The sequence below is a fragment of the Sesamum indicum genome, linkage group LG5 (assembly GCF_000512975.1).
Source record: "Sesamum indicum cultivar Zhongzhi No. 13 linkage group LG5, S_indicum_v1.0, whole genome shotgun sequence".
Lineage (NCBI taxonomy): Eukaryota > Viridiplantae > Streptophyta > Magnoliopsida > Lamiales > Pedaliaceae > Sesamum > Sesamum indicum.
Genome location: NC_026149.1, coordinates 7,749,937 through 7,766,427, shown reverse-complemented (window position 1 = coordinate 7,766,427; position 16,491 = coordinate 7,749,937). Strand labels below are relative to the sequence as shown.

Sequence of the window (16,491 nt, the reverse complement as noted above, 5' to 3'; positions counted from 1 at the left end):
AAGTTATTGTAATTTACTTTTTTATTTAACGTGCACTCCTAATGTGTACAAAAATTACGTCGTCTGTTTATTAAAAAAATTACAATTATAATAAATATTTAAATAAAATATAAAGTACAATAAAATTTAATACAAATATTTCAATCCATTATAAATTATTTAAAGAACTTTTAAGGTCACTCCTCGGACGGCTGAGCAGCACAAGATATCAATTGGCAAACAAAACAAATATTATATGGTTTATGAGGTCCAGAGGAGAAGAAAAGGCAAAAATAATTAATTACAAAATATGGGGCCCGACCCGGCAGCCAACAAAACAATACCAAGTCTAAAACACCTGTACTTGTAATAATGGTCCCCATATTATGACAACCTCAGCAAGAAAGATCCGAATCTGCCCATCCGAACATTCCTCACCCACTGTCCAGTGCTCAATCCAACGGCTCAAAATCGCTCAACCCCGTGAAAATATGCCCAGTGGCCAAGGCATCATTCGAGTATCAAGAACAGCAACCTCCCCATTTTAATCATAAAATTAAAATGAAAACAACCAATGCGCCAACTCATATACACTCTCGTCTTCCCCTCCATCCCCCCCACTCCCACCCCACACCTGTATTTCTCTGCCATTCATCCAAACTCTTTTTTCCTTCCTTCTCCACGGAAATCAAAATTCCTTGGGTTTTCTTGCCCCTGGATTCTTGATTTCTTGTTCTTCTTCAATAAGGTAGATATATATATATATTTATTATATAAATCATTTGTATGTATTTTCTGCATTTTTATGCACGTTTTCTTTCCCTTGTCATTTTAACTTGTTTGCTTTTTTTCTTTCTTTGCCATTCTTGAATTTCTCGCCGGAAAGACGTTTTCTTGGAGGGTTTTCGAAGATCCCTCCTGGTGGGTGGTTGGTTGGTTGGTTGCTTTAAGATTGTACATTTGGATGTATATATGTATAAGATACATGTATATTCGTCTCTCTCTCTCTCTCTCTCTCTCTCTCTCTCTAAAAAAAGTCCGTTTCTTTTTCGCTTCCCAACCACTTTTCTTCTGGGAATGGAGGGAGGAAAATTAAAAAGAAATTATAAGTCCCTTTCCTTGTAGCTCTAAGCATCATTTTGGCTCTCTGTTTTCTTGGGTTTTTGGAAATATTTGGTTTTTGTTTCTGGGTTTGATCCTAACCGTTTGATAAAAATTACTATACAGAATTTCCATACCTATATATACAAGTTTCTTTTGTATATATAGATATGGCGATGAAGGCGGTGTCTCCCCGGCAATCTATAAACAAGGTGTTTGAAAGAGTTGGGGTGTATGGATTGGTTGGTGGGAACAGCCAGAAAAGATGCAAATATGCCAGTGATGATGAAGGCGAAGATGGGAACTTGGAGTTGGAGCAGATTGGCGCTGAGAGAACGAAAAATGTGCTGATTCTGATGAGCGATACCGGCGGCGGCCACCGGGCGTCCGCTGAGGCGATCAGGGATGCCTTCCAGCTCGAGTATGGGGACGAATATAGGGTAGGCTAATGAATTTTTATGCTTTATGAGGTTCTTGCTGTATATAGTAACAGCTCAGATTTTGGTGGTTCTTGAGCAGTTTACTAAGGAATTTTTGTCTTTTTTGAGAATTCAAATCTTGTTCAGTTAGTCCCTGTCCCTGAGACTTTGGATTGAGTCAGTGCTGGAAGTGTTAGGTTGCTTTGTGTGATGTCTACCACCATTTATTGTCTTCTTTTACTCCCAATTCAGGACCAAAAGTTGATAAGAATAGCATTCTTGTCTTGTTCTGGTACTCCTATCTATCTAGTCATGTTCCTTCGCTCATGTTTCACCACCCTTTTCTTGTTTCATCATCTTGAATTTTGAGTGTGATTACTCTACTTTCATCTGTTGTCTTTCTTGATGTCTCTGTTGTCTGATTTGTTTTGAAGATTTTTGTGAAAGATGTCTGGAAGGAGTACACAGGGTGGCCGTTGAACGATATGGAGGGGCAGTACAAGTTCATGGTTAAACACGTTCAGCTCTGGAAATTTGCGTTTCATGGCACGTCTCCTAGATGGATCCACTCCGTCTATCTTGCCGCCATTGCAGCGTTTTACGCCAAGTATGTCCACCCATTCCTATTATTTCCTTTCAGCTTCTTTCAGAAAAGTCACTTACGGAGCTCAGAAACCTGAGTGATGTTCGATGATCTTGATTTAGTAAGAGAGTTAATTATATCCATTTTCATGATCTATAATGATTGTTGCTGTCAATGATCTGAAAAGATATTTCTTTTCATTTCAAAAGAACATGTTGCACACTATTGTTCTTAGAGTCCAAGTACATAAAATTACGCCTTCTCCTTTTGAAGGGAGGTTGAGGCAGGACTAATGGAGTACAAGCCCGATATAATCATCAGCGTCCATCCACTTATGCAGCATATTCCCTTGTGGGTGCTGAAATGGCAAGGCCTGCATAAGAAAGTCATTTTCGCTACCGTCATCACAGACCTCAATACTTGCCACCGCACATGGTATACTACCCTCTTCTTGTTGAAATTTTCAGACATTTGGGAGCCAATGATACAAAATACCAACTCCGGAATTGTTGTTTGTTAAGGTTTCATCCGTCGGTAAATCGTCTGTACTGTCCCTCGGAGGGGGTTGCAAAGAGGGCTTTGCTTGATGGCCTTGAAGAATCTCAAATTCGCGTCTTCGGATTGCCCATCCGCCCTTCTTTCTGTCGTGCAGTTCTGTCAAAGGTGACGCCCGTTTTTCTCTTTCTTCTGCTTAATTAAGCTAATTTGGCAATGAGATTGAGAAGTATGGTAATTTTGATGGTCGGTGGTGGTTCAATTTTTGGCCATAGGACGATTTGAGGGTGGAACTTGAGATGGACGCTCAATTGCCTGCCGTTCTGCTAATGGGAGGTGGAGAGGGAATGGGGCCCGTAAAGAAAACAGCTAAGGCTCTGGGAGAGTCTCTGTACGATCAAGAACTCAAGAAGCCAATAGGGCAACTCGTCGTCATCTGTGGCCGCAATGAAGCATTAGCTGAAACACTAAGATCCCTTGAGTGGAAAATCCCAGTCAAGGTACAAAATATAAAGTTTGATTATTAGCAAAGAGAGTTTATCGTTCCCGTTTTTTTTACCAAAACTTATTCTGTCAATTTAGATTAGAGGATTCGAGAAGCAGATGGAGAAATGGATGGGTGCTTGCGACTGCATCATTACTAAAGTACGTTAGTTCTTTATATTCATATGTTGGACGCAAGATACTTCTGCTATTGATATCGTGCTGGACTGGTTGTTTACAAATGTTCTGATTTTATAGGCTGGTCCCGGGACAATTGCCGAGGCACTGATAAGGGGCCTTCCGATTATTCTCAACGATTACATTCCTGGACAAGTAAGTTAATCTGAATGGTTGTAGTTTCGTCGCTTTCTTTCGTTTGACTTAATTTTTCATGGTTATTTGTTCTATTACAAGAAAGTTCAAAAATATGATGAATGTTTGACTATGTCTTGAAAAAAACACAGCTCAATGTGCTGATTTTCATTTATCTTACATTGATACTAAATCCAAAACTAAACATACTGAAAACTCTTAAAAGTTGCACACACTTATCTCTATCTGCCAAAACTAAAGAAAAAAAATAAAACCGACCAAAGCCGAAGCATGTGTCTGATTTCTTGCATTCGGCATCGACAGGAAAAAGGGAACGTCCCATACGTAGTTGACAGTGGGGCAGGCGTTTTCACCAGAAGCCCCAAGGAAACGGCAAAGATCGTGGCCGAATGGTTCAGCACAAAGACGGATGACCTCAAGAGAATGTCGGAAAACGCACTCAAACTCGCGCAACCGGATGCAGTTTTCGACATCGTGAAGGACATTCACGAGCTCGCTTGTCAACGGGGACCTTTATCAAACATTCCCTACATGCTGACTTCATCATTCTCCAGCTTAATATACTAGAAGATGTTGTCGTTCGTTGCCCCGACATCATCTTGACTAGGCCCTTAGGCCCTTGTACAAAAATAGCTCCCAGAACTGATAGTATTCTTTGACCACTAGAGTTATAAACTCTGTTGTTGGTTTTCTGGATGATGAAAAGAACAAAAAAACAATGGTGGTTGGGGTTGATTTTTTTTTTTTTTTTTTTTTGAATTCTTTTAGGTTAGTTTGATAGGAATTGAAAGCATGATTGATCTTATTGCAGTCTGATTTTGGTTTCTTTTGAGTGACCTCTATTTGTTGCTTAGTGAATATTTCCTCTTTTCCTTTAAGAACTTGCCAAACTTGTGAGTCCAAGATTTTCAATGAAGTTGCTTTCAAGTTTGGTACTTGTAAGCCAATGCTGGATCAAGTTTTATTTCAAATTTTATTGCATCTTAAATTTATTTAATATATATATATATATTACGCATATAAAGATTATTTAAAAAAAAATGTGTACATAATTTGTGTATATAAATAAAATAAAAATAATAATAAAATTTGAAATAAAATTCAATTGCCTAAAGGGAGTGCTTTCAAGTCATCATTCTTGGACTTGAAAAAACAAAAGTCAAAATAAAATTTAATGATGGTAATCATTAATGTTTTATTTGAATGTCATGAGTTAAAATATTATTGTAGAACATGTGTTCTCTTACAACGGTATATTATGGACTGACGATAATTGATTTATAGTACTTAATCCAATACAGATTATATTCAATTTCTAATATATCAATAAAGCTATAGTGATTAAATCAGACAGTGTTCCACTAAAATTCTTTATCAAAAAACAACTAAATTTTGTGTCAATTAAGGTTTTAATCCAACCTAATCTAGGCCATGTTTGAGTGGTCGGAAGGAAAGATATTTCAAAAGATGACGAAAGCAATTCTATAATTAAAAACAAATGACAGAGAAAGAATATATAGATATATTCAAATAAGTGATGAATTGATATTAAGTGAAAATGAAAGGTTTAATATTTGCATCCATCCAACCCAACCAATCTTTGGTGGCAAGAAAGAGAAAGAGAGGGTCCTCTTACACATGTGATTGGATGCTTTCCTTTTCCATTATGGTTTTGACTTTAGTGTTGATGAACAATTGGGAGCCACCACATGGGAAATTGATCACTAGTTAGTTTGAGTTGTGTGAACCTCCGGGAGTTCAGACAAACACACATCTACCTATGATTTTTACAAATTTTTTAATACGTGTGTGTGTGTGTGTGTGGATACAACATCCATGAGGACTTAAGATGGCACTTCCAAAGTGTATTGGGTTTTTTATTTTAAATTTTATTATATAATTTTTATGAATATGTTTATATATATATATATATATAGTGTATATAAAGATTATGTTGTTATTTTAGGAATAATTATATTTAAATTTTTTGATTTATAATCTGTTTACACATATTATCGTTGCTTTCTGGACAGTTTTGCATACAATAATTAATATCATTTACATAAACCATCACTGTTTGTTGAAAATCATATATACAACCCAAAAGAACGTCAATGTTTTAACCGTTCCTATGTTTTAGCTGTCGAGGGTGGTTATGCAGTTACGAAAAATTTATGAATAATTTGTGTAAACAGACTATAAATTGAGGTATAAATGTAACTATCCCATAATTTTATTTAACGAGAGATATTATATATTTGATATGTATATATTATTTGGATAATAAATACAATAAAATTTTGAATAGAAAATTCAATTTGACCTATCAAAATGACAAACTCTGTAAACACATGTCAAGGATCCTGGCAGGAGAGATCACTCCCTGTTGTGTGGATATTTTAGTGAAAGAAGAGGTAAGCAAGATCAAGTTTAGGTTTTTGGTTATAAAGCAAGAGCCACGTGGAGGCCTTCAAAGTTTTGCTCCAAGCACAAAAGTTTGTTATAAGTGGTGCATATGTTCTAAATTTGATGTGGTTGTAATTTCAGTATGAGATAAAATGAAAAAGTTATCCTTGATATGAATTTTTAATTTTCAGACTAGTTAATAAAGAGAGGAATTTTGGTGGATAATGGTGTAAGGATTCTCTTGTCGATGAATAGTAGTTGGTGGTAAAAATAATATTTAGAGTATTTACAACAAAGTTGAAAGTTTTATAGTGTAGTAAAGTGTATGTATAGATTATGTATTTTATATGTATAAAGTTACTTTCGTACCCTTCTATATAATTTGATATCGTTAATATATCCATCACATGGCCCTCTGCTCTTAAATGAATTACTAGAATTGGGACGAGTAAGTCGGCCGAGAGTAAGTGTGTTAGAAGGGGCCAAGTGGATGCTAATAAAGTGTTGGCTCCACCTACCCAATGTTCATACCCTTCACACATTCAAACTCTCTCACCTTAAAGCCAAGCACAACTTTTCGTGTTTGATAGTGTTTTTCTTTCTTTCGTTGTTTTTTTTTTAGGCTTTCATTGGGGGCGCGCAAGGTACGACCACCCCTGTGGACTGGTGGGGCCGGCAAAGAGTTGCCTCGCCCTATTGCCTGGCAAGCTTGAGGAAGAAGCGACAACTTTTACTTGTGGTCATCGAGCCCGTCATGGCCTTGGGGAGGGTGGAGAGGGGTAGTTTTTTTTTTTTTTTAAATTTAGATTTTTCTTAGTTAGTGAACTCTATACTTTCTTTTTACTTTTCATATAGCCGGTTTTGACATGTACTTGGAATAGTTTTTTTCCAACCTATGTAGTCGAACTCAACATGTGATTTGCATTATTTAATATTTATGAACATACTTGTTGCAATTGATCGTCAATCGTATCTATCGACACGTGTTTAATTGCCTTGAATGATATTTTTGCTGATGTCACGGAGTTGATCTTTCACCAACTTCAAGGGGATGCGAAGTTTTCGGGGCATCATTCTTGATGGAGATCTCAATAAAGTTTTGTTCAAATGGTCCCTCGGCAACGGTGATTTTTGCCTCTAGGGTCCCCTTGAAACTTCCGGGATCTTTTGGGACATTGATTTGAGGGATATTTTGTTCATGTCTCGGATTCAACTTTAAGGAGATGCAAAATTTCTAGGATTACATTCCTGATGGGGATCTTAATGAAGTTTTGTCATTAGAGTCTTGGAGCAACAACGACTTTTGCAATTAATTGATACTACGACAAGAAAAACTTGAGCTTTACATGAAATTTGATTTGATTTGATTTTATTGATACTACGACAAGAAAAACTAATTCATTACTTAGAATTCACATTGCAATATCTTGGAGGAGAAATCATAAGGGGAAAAGGATATGCTAAGTTCTTACTTGAGCTTTCTCATATTACAAGTGCATAGCCAAAAGATAACTTTTCCTACTATGCGAACTTAGGGTTACTACTTTCTGGCAAGGGAGTCTCTTCCCATTGTTTCCCCATGAGTTCACGAGATGACTGTTGCTGGAGGAAGATTATCGTCAAGAGGAGCATGAGCTGATGTCAACTCTTGAGGCAGTGTGATTGACCCTTGGTCAAATTAGCATTCCTGTATTGGTTGACTTCCTCAGATATCCCCACTAAATCAATTTTTCTGTCATTTTAGAGGTGATGCCAATCCTCAATTGTATGCCCCATGTTACAGTGGAAGCGACAATATTATCAGACTTTAGCCTCTTGGGATTATCCTTCATTTTTTTCTTTAACATCGGTTAACCAACCCTTATTGCTCTGCAGCTATCAATATTTCACCTCTTGTGGCAACCTCTCTGCCTTTCCTCTTGGCATTAGAAGTAGGGTTCATTCCTTTTTTAGTCTTCTATTTTGATATACTTTTATGCTCGAACGAGCGATTCCTCCAAGGTGTTAGCGGGATTTCCCACTATAGACCCTTTGAACTGTCCATGACGCACATTTTGTTGGACAATGCTGGCTAACAACTTGTGGTTGACATACGACACCCCATCTACTGCTTCCACGAACCTTTAAACGTAATCCCTCAACGACTCCTCTTCCTTATTGTCTATAGTGAAGACGTATGCAATAGTTTATGGATACTTGTTCATGGAGAAATGATGCAAGAAACACTGTGTCAGCTACTCGAGGCTGGAGATAGTTCCAGCAGGTAATTGATCGAACTATGTTAAAGCACGATTTGAGAGCATCGTGCAGAAAACTTCGCAGTAGAAGGCATTGCTAAAGTCATACCAATCAATCTTAGCATAGAATTTATCCAAGTATTCCTACTGATCTCCTATTCCATCATGCTCTAATAGGTTTGACACTTTTGCACCTACTAAAAGTGATTGGGCCAAGATGATAGGGGAGAGGGGTTGTGTTATGGTTGAGCTATAGCCAAAGGCAGATACCCATCCTCTACTCCCCTAGAGGGAAGGGGTGAGGAGGGTTGCAGCAATTAGAGCATAATTTGTTCTTGGTTATGAGGGATTTTAGGTCAAGAGACTTAACTATTCACCTCTTCTCGCATCTACTCATTCTTGGGAGCTGGGGAAGATTCTCGACATCGACGAGGAGAACGAGGGGATGGGTTCATGAGGTGGTGAATCGCAAACTAAGCCACGGCTTATGCAACAACTCGAGTGGATGCATCATGGATTAAAGCTAGTAAGGCTTCTTGCATCAATTGTATCATTACCCCTTAAGGTGTTGGCACACCAGGGAGGGGAGGTTCTTGGGGGGAGGATGGGGCTTGTTCATATGGGTAGCACGCATAGGGCTTGTTCAACTCCATTCTCATATGATTCATGGCCTGTGTACACCACTTGGACATCATGAGCTTAAGACCTGATTTGCATCCTCAATGTCGGAGTAATATTTTTCCACATACGACGCGAATTAGTGGTTATAATTTCAAAAGCGAGTAAAATGAAAAAATTACCCTCGATACAAATTATACTTCCCAAGCTTAGCTTTTAGAGAGAGAATTGTTGGTTGATAAGGGTGTAAGAGTCTCTAGTCAATGAATAGTAATTGGGTGTACAAATACTATTTAACGTATGGGATAATCACATTCACACCCCCTCACTGATTCCCTTTTTATACAAATTACTCCCACCTTTTCAAAAATTACAGAAACACCTCTGGCAACCTTTAAAACCCAAAATACCCTTGTTGAGTTGGTCAAACTTCAATTAATTTTTCAATAAAAAAAAATGCCCTAAAAGCTGTCTTGTAATTACCAAAAGGTAGAGGAGGTATCAAAATAATATTTATGGGGATGAATAATATGACCCTGAATATTTTTTTATTATTTATACTAATTTTTAATTTTAATTTTAATTATTTTATTATTTTTTAATTGAATCTCTATATAAAATTACACTTTTAATAATTATAATATTAAATAGGGACCTCCTTCTCAATTACCCAATGTTCTGGAAACTCTATTTCGCTCTATTTTATTTGTCTCCTAGTATTAATTCTTGAATTCTGTAAATTTGTTTCAAAGAATACTGTTTGTTCAAGAGTTTTATTATCTTGTGTCTTACAATTAGGATTGAGTGTATGGAGAAGCTTATAGTAAATTCTATAACATATACATATTAATTCTGATCCAGGTGTATAATTATATCCATGGGTCTTAACATTTAACGTTAGTGCATCAAGTATATTAACATCCGACATAGATAACTGTAGATTTGGGTAAACATTAAAAAATACTGGCCCATGGGCTAGACTAGATTGGATTATTTCTATTAGAGATTTCTTCCAGTCTAAATTTCTGGCATCTCTTAGGGCAGCTAAAAAGCTTTCTGGTAAACCTTCTAATGTTAGAGGCTTAAAGGCTATTTGAACAAGACCAATATGTAAAAATTTATATTCTTCTTGGTAATGCCTTATATCCATAGAATCCAAAAGTTTTATTACTTTTTCCTCATTATCAAGAGAGATACATTCTTCAGTAGTTTTTACTACCTGTTTAGTTTTCCAGAAATCAAATCTTCCAAAATTGTAAATTAATCTAGGATTTACTTTAGGAATTGTCCATTTATTTAGTTGATCTAAATTCATTGGGAGTTCATACTCCTCTTTTCTTGCATTCTTAACGTGACTGCTATTATTATCAAATAAATACTGCATATTAAGCAGAGAGATAAAGGACTGCTGAATTATCCAATATAACTTCAACAACATGGCTATTATTAAAATATTTTTTTGAAGAATTATTCTTTCTATCCCATCCTTTAGCCTTATCCACTTTATATCCAATTATATATATATATATATATATATATATTTATATATTTATATTGTATAAACATATATACATATATATATAACTTATTAATTGTAATAAAGTTTAGTTATAAACAAAAAAAAAATATTTATTTTAAGAATTTAAAATAATTTATTCAAGTGTGATAATATTTTAATTTAAATTCATAAGCTAGTAACTAATTTTTATTAATATATTAATTAAATAATTTAATATACAGATTTAATAAAAAAATTAATAAAATAATTTAAATTTAAATTAAAAATTAGTATAAATAATAAAAAAATACTATTCATCCCTATAAACATTACTCTGATATTCCCTCTACCTTTTGGTAATTATAAAATACCCTTAAGGGCATTTTTATCATTAAAAAATTAAGTTAAAATCTGACCAAGTCAACAGGAGTATTTTGGGACTTCAAAAGCTATTAGGGGTGGTTTCTGTAATTTTTGAAAAGATAGGGGTGGTTTGTGTAAAAAGGCAATAGGTTAGGGGCTGTAAATGTAATTATTCCTTGACGTATTTATAGTGGAGTTGGGAGTTTTATGGTATAGTAAAGTGTATGTATTTATAGGTAAACAAATACTTTTGCATCCTTCTAAATAATTTGATATTCGTATCCATACAACATGGAATAACAAACTTGGAACAAAAAGTCTAATCTGCTAATAAGCCAAGCAAAAATACTTTAATTTTTCTGGTAACTTTAACTTTTGAAGTCTATTTTCTGATGAGTCAAAAGATCCAACATAGAACACAGCGTTGCTTGTATGCTCCCAACATAGAGAATCAACTTCATCATGATTTCGGGGAATAGTTTTAATCATTTGGATGATTTCTGGTTTGAGTTGATGCTGCGGCTATATAAATTTTGAGAAAGTTTTGAAACGTGTTTTCACTTTGCTCAAAGTAAAATTTGTCCCTACAATATGATTATATTGTTGGATTAATGTGAATTTTCATTTTAATGTTCATAAAAATAACCTAATCTTCGAGTGGTCTAAAAGGAAAAAGAGGATGACAAGAGCCGAAGGAATACAAGGTTCAAGGTGGCCCTATAGGAGGCCTAACTCGGATAATGACCCAAGGTAGCGCTAAAAAGTCTAGTCGTACAGGAGATACCCTTAGGAAGTAAATCGACTCAAAGAGACCAAAGCGCCTCAGATCCGAGAAGGCACGAATCCAAAAAGGTCTCACAAGCCCAAAAGAAAGAGGGGCTCAAAATATCCTAGCCGAAGTATAGGCCTATATCACATGGCATCCACGAGTGGCTTAGGTGATATCCACGTCGAACCTCTGAGGTCACATCCCCAGAATCAGATAAAGACCAGCGGCTTCTCCAGGGACACGCGGTACCTCCATCCGAAAGTAACCTCTAAATCTTAAAAGCTTGGACTCTAGTTGGGAGAAAGCGTCTCCTGAACCATCTTCAATTGTCATTTTAAACTTAAGTCGGATAGTTTTTGCATGAAACACCTAAAATTTAATTAACTATTCCATGTGAGACAAGGAATACACTATCATCCGTTTACATTCCATTATTAAGTTGTATAAACTACCCAATACATCTAGGTAAGGTGTTTCTTTACATTCACTTGAATTTTATTGATAGTTTATTTTCATATCAAGGAATCTTTGGGTAACTTTATAGATAGTTTATACTCATATCAAGGAGTTCTTCAATTAAATTTGTAGACAATTTATACTCATATTAAGGAGTTCTTTAAGTAAATTTCTAGATAGTTTATACTCATATCAAGGAGTTCGTCAAGTATTGATGTAATCCAGCACTGGCTCATCTTTTCTTTGATGTTGATTAACAATTTCAATCATGCTAATAGTACGTCAGGTGCTATAAAAGTGACTGCAGATATTCCAGATAAAGTATCTTTGCAATTTAATGATAGATTTCTTCAATTATTGATGTAATCCAGTACTGACTCATCTTTACTTGACGTTGATTATCAATTTCAATCATGCTAAAAGTACGTCGGTAACTATAAAATCAACTTAAAAACTTATTTTAAACTACTTATCCTTTAACTTGCATCAATTAGTTGATTTCCAAGTGCACGGATACCCTGTTTGACATAAAATATGATCCCACTTCATATTTTGTTTATTGCTTCCATTACTCATTTTACATCTCAGGCTTGTAACTATTCCTTCACTATATACCATTATAATTAAATTATAAATATTTTATTGTCAATAAGTAGTTAGCATACTTCAGTTTTAAATAATTTAAGGATAAATTACGTCGTCAAGCTCTGATGTTAGATTTAATAACATAAACGTCTCATGCCATTTACAGAATCATAAGTGCATCCCAAAATATTATAATTACAATTTATAATGGAAGAAATACACAAATACCTCTTGAGGTAAATTACATGGATATTTACCTCAAAAGGTATACTTGTAAGGTAATACGGGGATATTTATAACTAAATTAATCTTAGGGACGTCGACATAATTTACTTTAAATTAAAACTATTAGAAGTACTTCACTTGCCTCCAACCATATATAGATAAATAATCAAATGCTGCAAACTAACCAACAAATTGTTGCACCAAAATTATAAACTACTGCACTCCAATTCCAAACAAAGCACCCAAGTCATTGATCGCATTTCCATGCACCTCTAGTTTCAGTGGGTTTCACTCGAATAAAATTTGAAGGGTTAAGATGATGACAGCATGTTCATAGAAATGGCTGACTGAGAGAAGAGAGTTTGACATTGGAATGGAGTCATGACATTATTTGAACCAAACCAAATAAATATAACATTTCTCAAGCAACACATAGTTCAACATTCTGGAGGATTGAGCTGCAACTAAAGAATGTTAAATTACAACAAACTCTCCTCAATTTTGATTTAACTATACATATTTTTTTTTTATTTTAATGATCATCTAATATTTAACTCAACTTATTAGTCTCTATTGTATTTCCGTTAGATTTTTGTAATACTAACAAAAAAAAATTTGTAAACTATGACATATAAATTTACTTATTTTCTAAAAATTTTCATGGACTAAATGGATGATTTTTTTTCGATATTTTAAAATTTTCCATGCACTTCATCTAATTTTTCTTAAAAAAAAATAAAAACATAAAAATATAACAAGAACAAAATTGACAATTCCAAACATCTATAAATTATTTTGTTAAACATCGGGGGTTTTATAATTTTTAGACAATGAGGACTATTCATAATTATGTGCGGAGCTCATTGTAATTTACCCTTTAAACAAACAATGACTAGACAGATGAAGTAAAGGTGAAGAATCCATAGAAGGTAAACAGGTTCTTTAATCAGTTTATCACCAAAACAAAGTCGCCTTGTATGATTGGCGCTCTTTGAGCTTTAACCAACCCCTACATTTTGTAGAATCATCACCTACAATGTAACTAGGAATGGGGAAAAGGGAAGAGTCAAAACATCAGAAATTTTGTTTAGAAGCAATGTAACTCCGAGAAATTGAGATGAAAATAAATCCCAACTGAAGTAGAAGATTGCTCATCAAGATGCACCTGGATGCAGGAACTAGTAGTAGGAAGGCCTTAACCAAAGACAAGCCTAGAAATATTGGTATTAGTTCCTCAAGATAGTTCATTGAAGTTCATGGTATAAGGTATCAGGAGCGCCTGTTTTCACGAAAAATGGTCCTCATGTAGCAACTGTCCTTTCACTTGCTCTGTAATAAAGCATTTTCTGCACGTAGAATATCATGTATCCTTGTGCAGCCCTGACAATGTCGTCATTGACTCGAGTGATCCAAGCATCATCGCACTTGTACCATTGATTGCCTAATCTCAAGTATGTCACGTAATGACCAGCATCAAGTTTACCTGAGTGAGTGATGACAGCAAACAACTCAAATTGCGAAGAAAATTCACCAGAAGCATCTTGCTCATCCCCATCAAAAGGGAAGATTCTGTTTCCATACCTACTTCGAAGAATAGATGATGATAGGTAAGGTGCCATGTCTAGCGAAAAAGGGAACTGTAGATAACGGTCAATCTTTCTCGAGATTTTACGGATGGGAGAATGCTCAAACCGCTTAATATGGAAGCAAGAAACAAGAGGAAGCTTTCTTATAGACATTTGTTTGAGAGATTCCTGCCTCACTTGACATTGCTGGCAGAAGAATTTTTGGTCAGAACCCAATCTCTCTGGTCTTGTGAAATGATCAAGACATCCAACCAAGGTGGAAAGGCTGGGGCTCTGCCCAGAGTTCCTGGAATCTGCCTCATTATTGACAGAATAATTGGATTTTGTGGATGTCGCTTTTGCAGAACCAACCTGATTTGGTTCCAAGTCCAACGAGATATCTACACATGGATCGTATGTTGTTGATGTGAAACCACAGGACGTACACATGACATCAGATCTAAGGATGCCGGAAAATACACGGTGAGCAATACAACAGTCTCCACTGCCTGCACAGAGAACATGTAGATACAATGATATCATCAGGACAAACATGACTTGCAACATGTTCAGAGTAAATTTTCTCAGTAGGGCGTGCAAGATTATGGTAACATGTGAAGCTCATGATTCAGGCAAAGTAAAGGATGTTAACATAATCCAGATTCATTAGAACACAATGTAGGATAATGTTACAACCTAAATGCAGCGTGGCAAACAGGTTTAAGTTACCTACTACCATGGAACAAGGAAGTGCTGCGAGGACTCCATTCATTTCGTTGGTATAAATTCTCAAGAACTTCAAATTCTTGGCAATTCAAGTTTTCATGATTTTCAATCTCTGGACTTATTGTCAACATAAATTTATCAGAAGTTGGAATCCTAAAGTATAATTATAGACACGGGTGAAATCAATTGAGGCGTCTAATAATTAAATAGTAAGATTAAAAAACTAAATTGAATCATCCAAGTAACAATCATGTCACGACCTCTGAGGATTTATCGATACCACCTTAGTTTTTAGCTAGACAAAAATACCCAAAATGGATTGAATAACTTAATGTGGGAGAACCACCAGCAACATATTCTCAAAGAGCAACACAAAGTTGCAGCTGAAGGTGACTCTAGAGAATCCCATAAACTTAAAACCAAGGACAAGAATATTCTCCAAAAGATCAGGAACTCCTAATTGAAGAAAAGGTGTGACAGATTCTTGGCCAACACCAAAACATCCAAATGTTGAATCAAAAGGATTCATATTGACATAGCCTAATGAAACTTGAACGTTCATCAAGATCGAGGCCTGCTGTTTCTGACATAAGGACCCTACCAACAGCACAGCTGAGTTAGCAAACGAATTAGTGTGGCACAAGAACCCTATGATGAAAGCCAAGTGCACCGAAGAAAATGGGACTTACAGGAGTGAAGCAGATGGCAAGCTCGCGGTTTGAGTACTGGCCCTAAATCTGACAGCACTTGCCAATATGAATGTCTAAGGCAATTGGAAAACTAGACCAGAGTCCTGCATTTAGAAATTCTGTTACTCCATTTATTATAGTAGTTAGGGTTGCCTAGATCAGATGAGATATGGTGTATGAGAAAGTAGGATACTAGTGGATAAGATGACAAGAACTTGTAAGTTATCTTCTTATAGATTATCCCAAGAAAAATTCAAGCATCCATCATAAATCATCCAAAACAACAAAATGAGATATAACAGCGGCCACTTATTAACCCAAGCATATCAAGAATACCAACCTAAAAGAAAAAAAGACAAGGAAACAAATGAAATAAATCCTACATGTTCCAAAACTAATCATTCAACATCACCAAATCTTATCTCCTTTTTCCTCTTTTCATTTTTTATTGTTTGTTACCATAATTGAAATTGAACTCCAATCATGCATATTCAAGAACTACGGGAAAGTCCGCAACAAGAATTTTGTCAAGTGTAGTTCTCTGACAAACTGCCTGCTAGAAATAAAGAGTTGCGGAAGACTTCACACAATCAGAAATACTTGTTAAATCCATGAGCAGCAGTTTTAGGTGAACCCGTAACTCAACATGCCGAACTGCTACCAGTAATGCATGAAATTCTTAGATTCCTCTGGCTCCAAAATAAAACCAAAAAAGAAAATATATACATTTTTAATCTTAAACATAATATTCCCATTACAAGCATCTGACAGTTAATGTTGAGCTTGTGCACCGGTGCCTATGGGAGACTGGGAGTAAAAGGGCCATTCAGAAATTAAGGCCACACCAAATATAAATATTCCATAGGACGCTCGTTTTAAGACACATGTACCACATTTGAATAATGTGAGGAGAATCACAAGTAATTTTGCATCAGTTTCGAGTTACCTCTTCTCTTATTCA

At 35.5% G+C, this 16,491-nt stretch overlaps 2 protein-coding genes across 3 annotated transcripts in view; one reads left to right on the top strand and one right to left on the bottom strand.

Annotated features, from left to right (window-relative positions):
* LOC105162237 (monogalactosyldiacylglycerol synthase 2, chloroplastic) lies at window positions 573–4,008 on the top strand. 2 transcript variants are annotated; one of them, XM_020693643.1, is made up of 10 exons: window positions 573–727; window positions 866–900; window positions 1,207–1,520; window positions 1,934–2,106; window positions 2,356–2,517; window positions 2,604–2,745; window positions 2,853–3,077; window positions 3,160–3,222; window positions 3,319–3,393; window positions 3,697–4,008. In XM_020693643.1, exons 3-10 carry the CDS (start codon window positions 1,251–1,253, stop codon window positions 3,958–3,960), a joined length of 1,374 nt encoding a protein of 457 aa, XP_020549302.1. In that variant the 5' UTR covers window positions 573–727; window positions 866–900; window positions 1,207–1,250; the 3' UTR covers window positions 3,961–4,008. The 2 variants fall into 2 exon arrangements, with proteins under 2 accessions (XP_020549302.1, XP_011078532.1); XM_011080230.2 differs by lacking the exon at window positions 866–900 and having other exon boundaries at window positions 577–727.
* LOC105162236 (ubiquitin carboxyl-terminal hydrolase 22-like) overlaps window positions 13,476–16,491 on the bottom strand; it is a 4,670-nt gene continuing 1,654 nt past the window's right edge. Inside the window, exons 4-5 of the mRNA XM_011080229.2 lie at window positions 15,536–15,539; window positions 13,476–14,626 (exon numbers count right to left, since the gene is read on the bottom strand). Coding sequence (XP_011078531.1) covers window positions 13,852–14,626; window positions 15,536–15,539 — 779 coding nt within the window. The 3' untranslated portion in view covers window positions 13,476–13,851. The remainder of the gene's footprint in view (window positions 14,627–15,535; window positions 15,540–16,491) is intronic.

What these genes read in the sequence shown, in the direction of transcription:
- LOC105162237 (XM_020693643.1), top strand. Translation starts at nt 1,251, where the DNA reads ATGGCGATGAAGGCGGTGTCTCCCCGGCAATCTATAAACAAGGTGTTT. An exon ending in GTCGTGCAGTTCTGTCAAAG is followed by an intron (nt 2,746 to 2,852) that starts GTGACGCCCGTT and finishes TTTTGGCCATAG; the next exon opens with GACGATTTGAGGGTGGAACT. An exon ending in GCGACTGCATCATTACTAAA is followed by an intron (nt 3,223 to 3,318) that starts GTACGTTAGTTC and finishes CTGATTTTATAG; the next exon opens with GCTGGTCCCGGGACAATTGC.